The sequence below is a fragment of the Sapajus apella genome, unplaced genomic scaffold (genome assembly GCF_009761245.1).
Source record: "Sapajus apella isolate SASKATOON/1434 unplaced genomic scaffold, GSC_monkey_1.0 scaffold86, whole genome shotgun sequence".
NCBI classification, from domain to species: Eukaryota; Metazoa; Chordata; class Mammalia; order Primates; family Cebidae; genus Sapajus; species Sapajus apella.
In genome coordinates this window covers 523,196-537,652 of record NW_022437026.1, presented here as the reverse complement: position 1 = coordinate 537,652, position 14,457 = coordinate 523,196, and the positions used below count along the sequence as shown (strand labels likewise).

The 14,457-nt window shown below is 37.0% G+C and overlaps 1 protein-coding gene across 5 annotated transcripts in view; it reads right to left on the bottom strand.

Annotated features, from left to right (window-relative positions):
* Positions 1–1,578: 1,578 nt before the first annotated feature.
* Positions 1,579–14,457, bottom strand: part of STYK1 (serine/threonine/tyrosine kinase 1) — a 45,372-nt gene continuing 32,493 nt past the window's right edge. For 3 of the 5 annotated variants that reach the window (XM_032254328.1, XM_032254330.1, XM_032254326.1), the window contains exons 5-10: positions 14,172–14,371; positions 12,383–12,466; positions 9,983–10,188; positions 8,012–8,052; positions 6,904–7,000; positions 1,579–5,312 (exon numbers count right to left, since the gene is read on the bottom strand). In XM_032254328.1, coding sequence (XP_032110219.1) covers positions 5,108–5,312; positions 6,904–7,000; positions 8,012–8,052; positions 9,983–10,188; positions 12,383–12,466; positions 14,172–14,371 — 833 coding nt within the window. In that variant the 3' untranslated portion in view covers positions 1,579–5,107. The remainder of the gene's footprint in view (positions 5,313–6,903; positions 7,001–8,011; positions 8,053–9,982; positions 10,189–12,382; positions 12,467–14,171; positions 14,372–14,457) is intronic. The other 2 variants (XM_032254331.1, XM_032254327.1) reach the window with 2 other exon arrangements.

Sequence of the window (14,457 nt, the reverse complement as noted above, 5' to 3'; positions counted from 1 at the left end):
CACTTCAACCCAGGAATCAGAGGTTGCAGTGAGCCGAGATCATGCCATTGTACCCCAGCCTGGGTGACAAGAGTGAAACTTCGTCTCGAAATAAAATAAAAGGAATATATGTAAAACGTGCTGGTAATACAGCAGAAGAAGCAAATGCATTCTACTGCAGAGTAAGGAAATTTGAAAAATAGAAGACTTGTCAACAGAGATATTTGAATTGGACCTTGAGAAGTAAGTTCTGTGTATGTTTAGTGGTATGAAAAAGCATTCCCAGCAGAGAATGACCTGAGCAAAGACAGTGGTATGAAAATGCATGTTTTGGGAACGCCAAGAAATTTGGTATAGCTAGAGCATAAGGTTCAAATAGAATGACTAAAAAGGCAGATTGGGCCAAGTTACCTTGAGTCCATATTAGCAGTTATATAACTATTAATATAGAAAAGTGAATCAATCCCTACAATAGGTCACCATTTTGGAAAATACATAAGAAACAGGAAGCACTATGCTTTCTCACTAGGGTGACAAGCTATTCCAGTTTGACCAGGACTGTGGAGTTTACTGGGACATGGGACTTTCCAAACCTGGAAACACCCAGGAAAACTGAGATAAGTTGGTCACCACACTTACCACAAGAATAATTCACAGAAATTTGAGCACTGTATTCCATAGTATCTCTGGAAATATCAGCTGTGATCCATTTTGTTGAATTATATGGAAAGCCTCATTGAATATCTTAGATTCCCACATGTGCCAAAGCATCTTCATATTTACCTAAATACAACTATGGATACCAGAATGTGTAACTATGTCAGTAGAGGTTATGGAATGCACAAAGCTTTAAGATCTTTGTTAAGTGGGCCAGTTACTGTCTTGATTTCCAAAAAAGACTTATGGGTTCAAGACTATCTAATCCTAACTGTTAGTAAGATAAAATATGAAACTATATTTACTTAACTCTTCATATTTTAGGCCCAAATAAGTGATAAAGCATTTGTGTTTTCTGGTATTCTTGGATGTACACAACAGCGATATGGAAATATTCTTTGGTATGGCTGCTGAGCACTTGAAATGTGACTAGTGTGACTTCAAACTGAATTCTTAATTTTGACTAATTTACATTAACATTTGAATAACCACATGTGACTAGAAGCTACTGTGTTGGTCAGCACAGTTATATAAGAATTTTTCTCATACACTTTTAGTTGGGCTAGAAATAGCAAAAAAAAAAATTGTGAACATTTCTCAAATCAGTTGTTGTAGACTCCAAATTAAGACATACTTACTGATATCAACACAGTTTACTTATGAAAATAAATGTTTGAATTGCTTAAGTGAAGCCAAAATACTATTTCCACCTTTGCTAACACAGTGGAAAATTTCAAAACACAAAGTGAAGTAGGTAAGAAATAAACGTTTTATTTCCAATTCCCACTGAAATTAATACTTAATGATTTATTCAAATACACAATATTCATTGATAAAATAATGATCTGCCACTAGAGTTTCTAACTTTATTTCTTTCAGCTTCATGGTGATTAATCAAATCTGCGATGGTTCTTTCTTATACTTGCTAATTTAATTTTTAAAATATTCTGCTGATTTTCCCTATATCTAAAATTCTTTCTTCCTTTGATCTTTTATGTCCTCTCTGTTATCCTACCTGTTTTTGCTTTTTTGCCTCTCTGTTTAAAATGATCAAATCATTCTGACTTCCAATTTTCAGAAACTTTTTCCATCTTTATTGTGATAAGCACTGGATATAAGAGTCTCATGTTTTAGATTTATTTTATTAGTAATGTTTGATTCATTTTGATTTTGTATTTACACAACAAAAGATGGGGCTATCTCATTCATTTATTAATAATGGATCAGAGTAGTAAGTCAAGAATAAGTGCAAAATGTGGTTTAAATTTTTAAAAATATTCAGAATGAGGTAGCCTATTTTAATTTTTAATTCATCCACCCACCTTGCTTTTCTCTTTTCCATAATAGACTTCCCTGTGGATTTAGCCTTATCTGTCTTTTTATCACTCAGAGGTATTACTTTTTAAATAAGAGAATCACTATCATGCAAAAACACCAAATTTTCCACACCATTCTTTATCACATATGTTCATATGTGAGCACTTGGAGCTATTTCTAGATTATCATGACATGGTATATTTAATTCCATTATTCAATCTAAAATTTTTTCCAGCATATGACAATATTATATGCTTCAAACACATAGCATAATCGCGAACTCTTTTGCACAAAACAAGTAAACACAGTGCTAACTTAAGGGTAATAGTCGTCTTCCACTGTATTTGCTACTTGTTTATTTATTTCAATGAGCATGTCAAAGCAAAATTTAAAAAAAAATATTGCAACAAAGTTAAGATTAAGAAAACTCTATCCACTAACTTACTTTTTTTGTTTTAAAATGGTAAAAAAAAAAAAGCCACCACTATTATTTAATTTTAATAACAGAATACCTAAATCTGTCATGAAAATCATACTGTTTTCCATGAGCATAATTTGAGAACTACTGGTTCAGACTATTCTATTTTAAATGATATCGCCAAGTTTCCCTTAGACACGGTATCTAGGTGGGTGTTTGCTTTGTTCCTAAGTGCTGGAATTTTTTTTTTTTTTAACAGTAAAGCATAGATTGGAAAAACAAGACTGGAGAGAAGGCGATCAAAACAATACAACAAAATCTATCTACAGTCAACCTGATTAAATGATAAATATTTTGTTTCTCTTTTCATTCATTAGTTTGGAAACACCATTTGGCTGAAAGGTCAAAGATACCAGAAATATCATCTTCCTTCTGGAAGAAACCTGGCCAAGGGAGAGAAAGACCCAATTTTCTTAAGAGTAAAAATTACTGTATCTAACTTTCCAGGCTAGAAAAACAAATAAAATTGGGGATAAAAAATTTAAATGTCAATTGTCTGCTTCTTTCCCTCCTACTGAAACAAATATGAGAACGCAAAAAAGCAACGTCCCATTTCACTGTGTGCCACCTTCCCTTAACTCACCGTGCTGCAGCCCATATGTTTCCTCGCAGTTCCTTGCCTCAGGATTCACACACACGTGTCATCCCCCTGGGAGGCGCTTCTGATTCGGCCTGGGTTACTTACCCATCCCTAAGTTCTCAGTTTAGTCCATTTCTTTTCAGGGACGTATTCCTTTTAAACTCCGTTCTACTATCATGTGCTTTTTCTTCATAGCACTTAACACTTTGTAATTAACGGATACCCACACAAAAAAATGTATAACGTGTCTCACCTTCTAGAGTGTAATCAAAAGCTCCCTATTTCTTTTATCCTACACCTAGCCAAGTGTCTAGCACAGCAAGCCTTAACACTCAATATTTTTAAGTGGTCAGATAAATAAGGAAATACTTTGTAATTTTGACTTAAGCGAGAGGCAACAATGGGATTCCATAGGACTTTGTCATTTTGTGTGAACCCACTTTTCCGCCCTTTTCTCTCCTGCAACTGACTACCCATTTAAATCCTGACTAGTCATTGTGGTATTGTCTCAGAGGTTAGAATCATTATTCTTTTAGCTGACTTATCACGATTCCATCAGGATTCCAACTTCTACAACATTTTTGGCTGCCAGTCATCTTTCTTAACGGCAGCCTTAGATGTTCCTTCCAGGGTACCCAAGATGTTCTTTAAAATCACAGACCACCATGTTCAACAGAACTTCCCTCATGATGATGTTTTCAATATTTTGAAATAGTATGAGTTCACTATCATCATCCAAAAGCATGCAAAAATGATGACTTCAACATTGCACGTGTATAATATTAATACTTGTGCCATACTTTAGGCATGTCCTGCCTTGCAGTGTTCCAGACTGAGGTTCTCTTCTTGGCCACAGTAGATTTTAAATGAAAAAATACCTTTATGAAAGGGCCTGGGTTAGGAAGGGCAAAAGAAAAGGAGAAACACATTTATTGAGCACATATGTGCCGGATACTGTACAAATGCATACTCAATATTCAGAACAACCTTGTGAGATAGGTATTATCCCCATTTGCACATTAAGAATCCCTTTTCATTTTTCTATTGACATTAACTTCCATTTATTTTATCCTCCCCACGACAGAGATTTTTAACAGTTGTAAACCAGAAAAACATATTTCCATTCAATAAATATTAATTTAATAAAATAAGTTTCACAGTATATCAATGGATGATTGAAAATTAGAAGCTACTATCCTTCCATATAAGATGACAGTCTTTTCTAGCCCTTGTTAAATACTGGGCTGCTGAGCCTTCTTGCTTAGTTTCTATATTCCCTATTGACTGTGCACACACACATGCACACACAGCATTTTTATCACTGTTCTAACATTGACTCTCTAGGCTTAATCTCCTTAGTCTAATCGGAGCTAGGAAGCTAGTTCAATGAACAATACATGTTGAATGTTCTCAATCATGAAATGACCCCTCCACCTTCTAATTAAAAATTACTAACAGAGTTTACGTGTCTTAGATAAAAGGGGACCATCTTTGTTTTATCTATACTTAAGGGGAAACTCAGAGGTTTTCCATTATAGTTCTCTTGCAACCCTATAGGTAGGAATCAGGACTGAAGAAGGATCAGGTGTCCTACCACCTTTTCTCTGAAGGAGGTGTTGGTCCACATCTGTAATCCTGAGCAAGTAGAACCTTAAATTTCCTTTCCCTTCAACTCTTTTATTGGATTTCTATTCCTTCATTTCATTCCAAATTTTCTGGACCTTGTAATCATCTAGATAAAATGTGGTTCCAGAGAAAACTAGCCTAGGATGGGAGGGATGAGCTTATTTATGTCATGCCCCAACAAATACTGCAGAGTTCTAAAACCTCCTTTGCGCACGTCCACCACTTCTACCCAGTGTTTCTAGGACTGAGGCAGCAGAAGTGAGACCGATAATGTGTCTCAGCTCAGGGTGTATGGTGCGTAGAGTCTGATCCAGCGTCATTTCAGATTTCCAGAGAAATGTGGAAAGGAAGATGAAGAATCCATGTTCCATGTCTCCCTCTGTGTCCCCTGGAAACACTATTTTCTGTTCTTAGATGAATTGAGTCCAAGAACATATAATCATGCATAAACGTTTCTTGTCTGGGACTCTTCAAAGGATGCTATAATTGTAGAAGAGGCTCTCCACTCTGATGCCGGCCACAGCTGCATACAGTTCAGGTACCACCAACTCTGGTACTTGTAACACAGTCTTGTCATCTGCAGTTCTAATGGCAGCTTCTAGGCGCAAGCGTAGCTCTCTAGGTGAGGGGCGGCCAGCCTCATGCCAGCGCCAGCAGGACTTCATAATACTATACCTGAGAGGGAAACAAGAGAAATTGACTTCCTTGACAAGGCAAATGTATGGTGAGCCTGTCTCCTCTCCTCACAAACCTTAACCAAAAACTCTGCAATTCTTTGATTTTCTTCTGTTTGCCCTGTTACTCGTATTCTTCCCAAAGCGTGCTACTGCTTCTCAATCTTTTTTGTTTTTTTAAAGACTACAGCACCTGGTATTCCCAGGCGGTCTCCCATCCAAGTACTAACCAGGCCCAACTCTGCTTTCTCAACCTTTTTATATCAAGTCCCTTATTATCACTTTCTCAACAAGTGCTCTTGAATGATAGGAATGACTTAATATTTTCCAAACTAGAGTATGACAGGACAGTTTTATCACTAGACGCTGTTTGCTGTACACTGTAAGCAATGCGCAATAAAGTAACAGGGCTGGGTGGAACAGAACACATGTCATTTTTACTCTGATATGAGACAGAGCTTTGAATCATTGATACTGCTGCCTACTTTAGGTTGATTTTCAGGTTTCAGATATCTCCTCATCTAATTCTTTTATGCTTGTGCCTTGAATCTGCTGCTAGAACTGCAGATGCCAAAGCTGGATGACAAGTCCCAGAGGTCGTGGTACCAGGTCAGGTTAGGTGTCTTTTCCAGTATCAAGAACAGCCTTTTACACACAGAAATGTTTGTCATCAATTCCTTTCTATTGTACCTAGCTTCGTTACTATAGTCAGTGTGTGTGTGTGTGTATACTTATATATAGTTAAGATATTTAAACTTAATCTGCTCAATACAGCAATTGTTTATCATAAGGAAAACCAAGCACTGTAAATTTACCTATTCAATGATGAAAGCTTACAAAATAGCAACAATTCTAATAGAAATATTAATATATTCTCTACTGCCTTTTTAATAGACAATTTAACCTTTTCTTACATTCTACAGCAGTTCCCTTTTCAACTTCATTGGTAATAACAGTCTGTGTAATTTCTAATTTTTCCATTTCCTGCCTCTAGGTTGGTTCATTAACTGTCTCTATCTGCTGACAACATTGGATCCTCCTTCTGCCTTTCTAATTTCTTCTTATCTCCCCTTCTTCTGGTTGGCTTTTATCACACTGAAAGCTGGAAGAACAGAGAGACAGTCATTTAAAAGTTAAATACTAAATAAGAACTGGCACACTCTGAATGAATAACTCTAGTGCAATGGATTTTATGACAGCTGTCTGAACTGCGGCTGGTAGAAAACTGACATTTAGACTAAACACAACTGTACTTGCAATGGGTTTCGTTTACCTGCTACCTATTTTAGAAGCTTCCCGTGGAACTAAACTATAATAAAATTAGGTTCCTAATAATATAGTTCTCAGTGTGTGGTGGGGGTATATGTGTGAGTGTGTGTGCGTGTGTTTGTGTATGTATATGTATATATAATATATATATTACACATAATATATGAGATAGAAGTATTTTACTGTGTGGGTTTGGTTAAAAGCTATACACTGGTGCATATCGACAGGTGAGAATCATCTGAGCACTTTGAAAAGGGCACAATTGATAGAGGGCCAAACAATATTTGGAATGAAAGAAGAGCGGGTCTTTAAAAACCACTTACATGGTATGTGTGCAGCTACTGGGTCTCTTCATGATATTCCTTCTTTGGAGATGCTGTAGGATGCTGGTAGGAGGGACTTCAGGATACGGTGGTGCCCCTGTCATTATGAAAATAATGAGAACTTTAGGGTCCTTTAAAATGTGAACTGTAACTGACACTATTCTTCATCCACTTGGGTTCGTTGCTTGCAAAAGATATAGCCATAGGAAAAATATTAGATACAATTCAGTTGCTCCCTGGTGATCAAATATGGACATAATTTAGTGAATTGGGAGGAAAGGTGTTTTGGAGAAAAAAAACCCAGGTAAATTAGGAGAATTTTGACTATCTAAGAAAGTAATCAAATAAGGCTGGGCGCAGGGGCTCACACCTGTAAGTAATCCCAGCACTTCGGAAGGCCAAGGTGGGCGGATCACAAGGTCAGGAGTTCAAGACCAGCTTGGCCAATATGATGAAATTATGCCTCTACTAAAAATACAAAAGTTAGCTGGATGTGACGGGTGCCTATAGTACTAGCTACTTGGGAGGCTGAGGCAGGAGAATCACTTGAACCAGGAGGTGGAGGTTGCAGTGAGCTGAGATCACGCCACTGCACTCCAGCCTGGACTATAGAGCGAGACTTCATCTCAAAAAAAAAAAAAAAAAAAAAAAAAGGAAAGTAATCAAATAAGACATAAGATCAAACAAAGTAAGACATAAGATCTGTCCTCCACTCCCCATACATGGGAAAGTGTGCAGTTTCTCAATCAAATGAATTAGTAAGTCTGAAGTAAACATTTTCATGTTTATACAAGACCACTCTGGGAATTATCCTTGCGATTTGAAAACTTCCCTTGGATTTGGTAATATTTTGGAGTAAATAAAGAAAAAGAAAGAGAGCAAAAGAAAGGCCAAAGAAGGACAGGGAAGAAGAGAGTGGGGTAAGGAGAAAATAATCACTTTATATGACTAGCCCAGGAATCAGGCTTAGGCGACATGTCAGTCCATTTTAATAGCTTCAGAGCTGTACTGAAACCCTTTCTGAAAGCATACATCATCATCCACCCCCTAAATAAACAAGCTTGCATATTTGCATACAGGTACAAACTACTTGGGGGCTCATCCTTACCTAGAGTCACCATCTCATAGAGCAGGATCCCAAAAGACCATCTGTAAAAGAAACAAAGCCATCTACTTAATTTCTATTTCTGCTTTTTCTAAAGAGAGATTATTTAAGAGTCAGAAGCCTTTAGGAAGAGCCCCATAAAAAAGACAATGAAGGAGAATCAAGGATGAGTGTTTGAAAAACAAAACTGCCATTAGAAAGCATTTCTGCTCAATTTCTGTAGATTCGAATCTTTTAGGATTGACGCTACATCTCTATTTTCCTGTAGTTTAAATTAATAGATGTTTATTATTATTTGCCAATGTGAGTGCCTGTAATCACACAAGCACATTTACCTAAAGCTCCCTCTGCATCTTTTTCTTCCTTTCCATCCCTCTCTGCTGAAATTCTAGCCTTTATTCTTAGAGCAAAGCCAAGCAAATTTCATCATTTAGTCAATATTTTCTTAGTAGATTTAATTGCCCAAACCTAGGAAAAATATTAACAGAGCAAGCTTTATACATAGTTGGAACAGGTATTTGCCTAAGCAGTATGACTTCAGAGATATACAGTTCACTATTCTATATCATTATTAAATGATTAATATTTTACAGTTAAGTTTATTACCCCCAGACATCCATTGAAAAGCAGATGTCAGTGAAGCAGCAATGGAAATCTCATAACTGACTCATCATATTAATTGATATTCTAAATTTCCTCTGCTGTTCATGACATTGATGGTAAGTAGAATATTCTATATTACATCTAGGTACTTCTCCAAGCAATTGAGTTATATGGCTACCAAAAGTCAAATGTGATTCTTTATGATCCTGTTAATGCCAATTTTACATGTAATTGTAATTATATGGAGTTATGTAATCAATTAAATATTTTATATACTGATTAAATGCAAAAAAACGTTATCTTCCTTCCAACTTAGTTGAACGTTTTGAAAATTATTTATAAAAATAAACTGCTAAAAATAAAATGTAACCAAATTGTGTGAGGGAGACAAATGCAGAAAATTGGGAAAAGTAGCATTAAAACTCTGCAAACAATTTCACAATTATTTTCAAGTTTCTCACTCTACTTAAAATCATCCTGAACTGGAACTCAAAAAGAAATCATTACAGATACTATTTACACTAAAAAAACAACATATAACTTCATTTGGGAGACTCATCCTCATAAAAAGAAACCTTGCCCCTCCTTCAAAAAAACCATATAGATGAATGTGTATTTATAAGTTTTATGTTAAAATAAGTTATTGAAGGTATGTATATTTCTTTTTATTTTAATAATTTATGGTTTAACTGGCCTTTTGGTTAAGCGGACCTACCTCCTTCAGATAAAAGAGACTTTACTAGATGAATTCCTTAGATATTGATGTGAATAATCTTTTCACTTTTTTTTTTTTTTTTTTCAAATTAAGACTGGTAATCTAATGCAGAAGAAATACTTGAGGCTGGGCATGGTGGCTGATGCCTGGAATCCCAGAACTTTGGGAGGCCAAAGTGAAAGGATAACTTGTGCCCAGAAGTTCTAGACCAGCCTGGGCAGCAGAGTGAGACCTTGTCTCTATCAAAAAAAAAAAATTAGCCAAGTGTGGTGGTGCATGCCTGTAGTCGTAGCTTCTAGGGAGGCAGAGGTAGGAAGATAGCTTGAGCCCAGGAGGTGGAGGCTGCAGTGAGCTGTGATCATGCCACTGCGCTTCAGCCTGGGCAACATAGTGAGATCTTGTCTTAAGAAAAGAAAAGAGAGAAAAGAAAAGAAAAGGAAAGAAAAGAAAAGAAGTAGTTGAAAAGGTACCAAAAAGAGTTGCAGACAGATGACAAACATGAACTCTGTCACATAACATTTCTGCTTGATAGGGTATGTTTAATTTCTAAGTAGAGATTTTATTTGTAGACATAATTGGCAACAGATCAAATCATGTTCAGGGAGAACACCCAAGTCACAAAGAAAGTAAACTCAGAGTCTAGGAATAAACCTTACACATCTGCTTTGATGCCAGCAGGTCTTAGGAGAAGCCGTTCTGGGGCAAGCCACTTGAGAGGTATGGTTTGAGAAGAGATGGCCCCTCGGGTATAAACTTCATAAGCCAGGCCCAATCCACAGAGCTTAGCAGTGAGATCACTTTGGATCAAGATATTCCTGGCTGCCACATCCCCATGGAACAAGTGCTTATCCTGCAGGAATTCCTATCAGTACAAAATCAAATATGATCAGTTGTCTGAGGTCACAGCTTGGGTCACAAACAAGGAGAGGCAGTTCTAGGAATCTTCAAAAACACAAGGACGTTTTCTACTCTGAACAAATCTCACTAATAATGGTATGTCACTTCCAAAGCATGCTAATGAATCACACGTTTCTGCATTGTGTTTAAGATTACCAAATTGAGCAAATAATTCAAATGACATTAATACTGGATTTTGAAAATATAATTACCCACTCTGTCAAACACTGACCCCTGCTTGCTTTTCCTTTCCCAGCTAGACACTGGAGAAGGGAGTAGATTCCAAGTTTCTATCAGTAGGCCCGAAACCAATGTAATACATACCAAAACTGAGTGTGATTTTATATATATAATATACACACACACACACGCACACACACACACACACATGTATATATATATATATATATATATATATAATTTTTCCCTAAAATAACTGCATGAGTTGAATTTGGAAATTCTCTTTTAGATAAATCTAAATGATTATAAAAGGCCACAGGGTTATTAAGTGGTAGTGACCAGAACCAGGTATTATAATTCATAGGATGTACTATACAAACTCTACTAAAAATTCTCAAGTCAGTCTGCATATTGGAATTGCCTGAGAGCTTTTTAAACATAAGATTTTTACCCCAGATTTGCTAAACCAAAATGTAGGAAGAAAGACCTGGTAACCTATATTTTTAAGAAATATCCAATTCTAGTACAGTCAACAAAGCATTGGAGAGCCACGGCACCCTGTGATAGCGGATGTATGTTGTCATTTCCTCTGGTATCAAACGATTTAAGGCTTAAGGAGAAGTTGCAAAGCTATACATGACTGAAGATCTGGAGATTGAGGGCTGTGATCACTAAAGAAGGATGCTACAGAGAATTAAAAGGTAAAGGTGATAATTTCCAATCATTGATGACAGAGAAAAGTAGTGGGTCTCTGTGTCTGGTGAAGCTTTAAAATAAGAAACAATACTGCCATGATAAGAATTAAAGAACGTAACTGACTTTGAGGTTGTTAAGGCAAGAAAAAGCAGTACGATATTGCCTTGTAACAGGTAGCACAGGGTCCCGATGAATGCACCAATTTGAACAATTCATCCCTGTGCGGCACCTCCGCAATTGCGGTTCTGAGTCCAGGGTAGGCTGTATCCTGACACCTTTAATCAAGGGAACATACCCACCAGGCCACCCAAACACCATAGACAATATTCATATATATGCTGTGTACTCTCCCTTGTCCCACGGGTGCTTCAACCATAACTATGACTCTTTACCCACCTTAATTTTTTTTCTAACCTTTTCCTGATTCCACTTAGATCCCTGGTATATTTCACACCTTGAGGTAGCAAGATACAACAAATTCTTAAAACAGTAGCTTCACAGAGCCCTGATTTTCCATAGAAAATGTTAATTTTAAACACAGCTATTTAAATAGTTTCACAGAAATAGGCATACAAACTTCCTGGGTAATTCTTGTAAAGGTAAATTTTTTATCTTAAACATCTTGAACCCTGAGTTCTTTCTCTGACCTCTTCATTTAAGTTGGTTTAAAATAAAGGAACGATCCAGCTGTTGCTCTTCTCATTGCTCCTCTTTCACTTGTTCCTTAATCATTTTATAATTATATGTACTGCCTATCACATTCAGTATCAAAGCAAGTCTCCAAGCACACATGCTCTGAACTAGTGTTTCTTGTTTTTCAGGTGTAAAATTGCATACTTCCTTCTAGTTCCGCAGCCTTTCACCCATTCAGTTTCTCTTTCCATATCTTCTCCCTACTCGCTTCCCTATCTGTCTCTTTCACGTCTATTATTAGTACATACGGGGATGTAAGAGTATCAGGTAAATGGGCGCATACCTCTGGGCCCTGGCTGTTGACTTTTCAGGCTGAAAAGTATTTAAAATCCTTCCTGTTCCTTGTATCAACCCTAAGTTAACTACTTTCTTCCTGAAATTACCAATAGTGTAGTAAACTGTCTAGATAAATCCCCAAAGAAGGGACTAAAAACAATTTATTCATGCTTGAGTTTTTGCCCTCTAATTTCTATCTGCTTTTCTTTGAAACATAGACACTACTTGAGAATATGAATATGAGAAAGATGGCATCAAAAACAAGGCTAACAAGGAAATGTCACACCATCAGTTGTCATTTTGCCCCATCTTACCAGAGCCAAAAGGACCTGCTTTCCGATGTGATATACTTGTTTTTCTGTGAGATCATAGAGAATACCATCCATGGTCATCACATCCTAAAGAGACAGGGGAAAAAAAACCATTACATTGAAATGGCACGAACAGATTTGGAAAAGAAATAAAGTTGGGCAGAGATACTCTGAAATGCAGTTATCAAAGCTAAGAAAATATAAGAATTAATGTTCAAAGTGAGGCTGACGTGGGCATAGGCAGATAAATAAAATGATCCATTGGACTGGAAAAACAATGACAGACATAGATGAATAGCAGGTAAGTAAGACAAGTATAAATAGACTATCCACTGAATAAAGCGGCAATTTTTCTGGGGCTCTGTGTGTATGCACGTGTGCATGTGCACATGGGAGCACACACGTGCTCATGATTAATTTAGTACATTAACTCAATGCATCTTTACTGAATGCCTGAAATGTCCCTCATTTCATGTTAGAAACTTGAAATACAAGCATGAGTAAAATAGCATGGCTGCTGCCTTCTGGAGCTTGTGTGGCAGATGCATGTGAATCAGAATCAAATAATCATACATAAATAAATGGTTACATATCTCTAAGTGCCATAAAGGAAATGTACAAAGTGCCAAGAGAGCATATGACGGTGGGCAGAAGAGAGTGGATTCAGTTGGAGGGACAGGGAAAGTGTTTGATGAAATCTGAAGGATGAGTAGACATTAACTATAAAAAGGACAGAAGGGAGAAGTTTGGTGGAACTAGAAAAATATATAAAGATAATCTGAAATAGAAACACATGGTATTTTTGAAAAATGGAAAGAAGCTAGTGCAGTTAGAGCACAAAAGAAGTTTTAGATGAGCGACCTCTTTAAAAAGTTTAAAATGCCTAAATACTTGCACATTGCGCTATTGACAACACTGGGTGGAAGATACTAACAGGGGCCCTTTCTCATACATGTTCAGTTGTACAATACTCAGCATATTAACGAGGTTCAATGAGTACTGAACTTGCCCACCAGCAAGCTGAGAAAGTAGGGAAACAGGTAGCAGTTCCAACAGAGGAGTAGAGAACAAGGGAAATTTTAAGGAAAGGGACAACCATTTGAGGCTAGAAATTTCTGAACATTTTAATTTTAAAAAACATGAGTTTGAGGTACAAAAGCTTTACCAGCTAAATTTCTCCCTGAGTTTGCCCTACCATACTATGGTGATGTTACAGAATAGAAAACACAGTAACAACAACAAAATTATAACCATTACCAAAAATACTCATGTTGTTATGTAATTATTATTGTAACAGCTGCCATTTTGAGTGCTTACTCTGTACCAACCACTGCTATGTTTTCACACACATAATTTCTTGTAGTTTTTTTAAATAATAATTATTACTCCCATTTTACTGATTTAGAAGACTCAGGATCAGAAAGGTGACTTTCTCAGTCACATAACTAGCAGGAGGTAGAGCCCAAAGTCCATGCTCTAAACTTACGCTGTCCACTCTGTGCTCATTAGTCACATGTGGCTATTTCAACTTACATTATTTAAAATTAAATAAAATTCAAAATTTAGTTTCTCCATCACATCAGCCACATTTCAAGTGTCCAGAAGCCATCTGTGATTAGTGGCTTATATTGGATGGAGCAGTTATAGAACGTTTCTATAATTACAAAAAGTTCTATTAGATGGTGATAATTATTCTGTCATGCTATTATAATGTCTCTGCATTTTGTCATTTGTCACACTAATTGACATGTGAAAAGCTAATCAAGAAGGTCAAGTCTTAACCTCCTAATACCTCTACCCTACTGCTCACCCGGCGACAGGTCCAGAGAAAGCTGAGCAGGTCTCCGTGGACCACATCCTCCATCACCATATAGAGTGGCAGCTTTTCGGTGCAGCAGCCTTCCAGCTGCACCAGGTTCTTGTGTTTCCCCAGGTATTGATGGAATTGGACTCGCCCCAAGAAATCCTGTACCTCATGGGGCCCAGCTGGTTCTGTAGAGGACGGAAGAGCCAGGCAGTCAGAAGTCAGCGCATCCTCAATGAGTGGGAGTCAGGGCACAGGTGGCAACTTAAGGTGG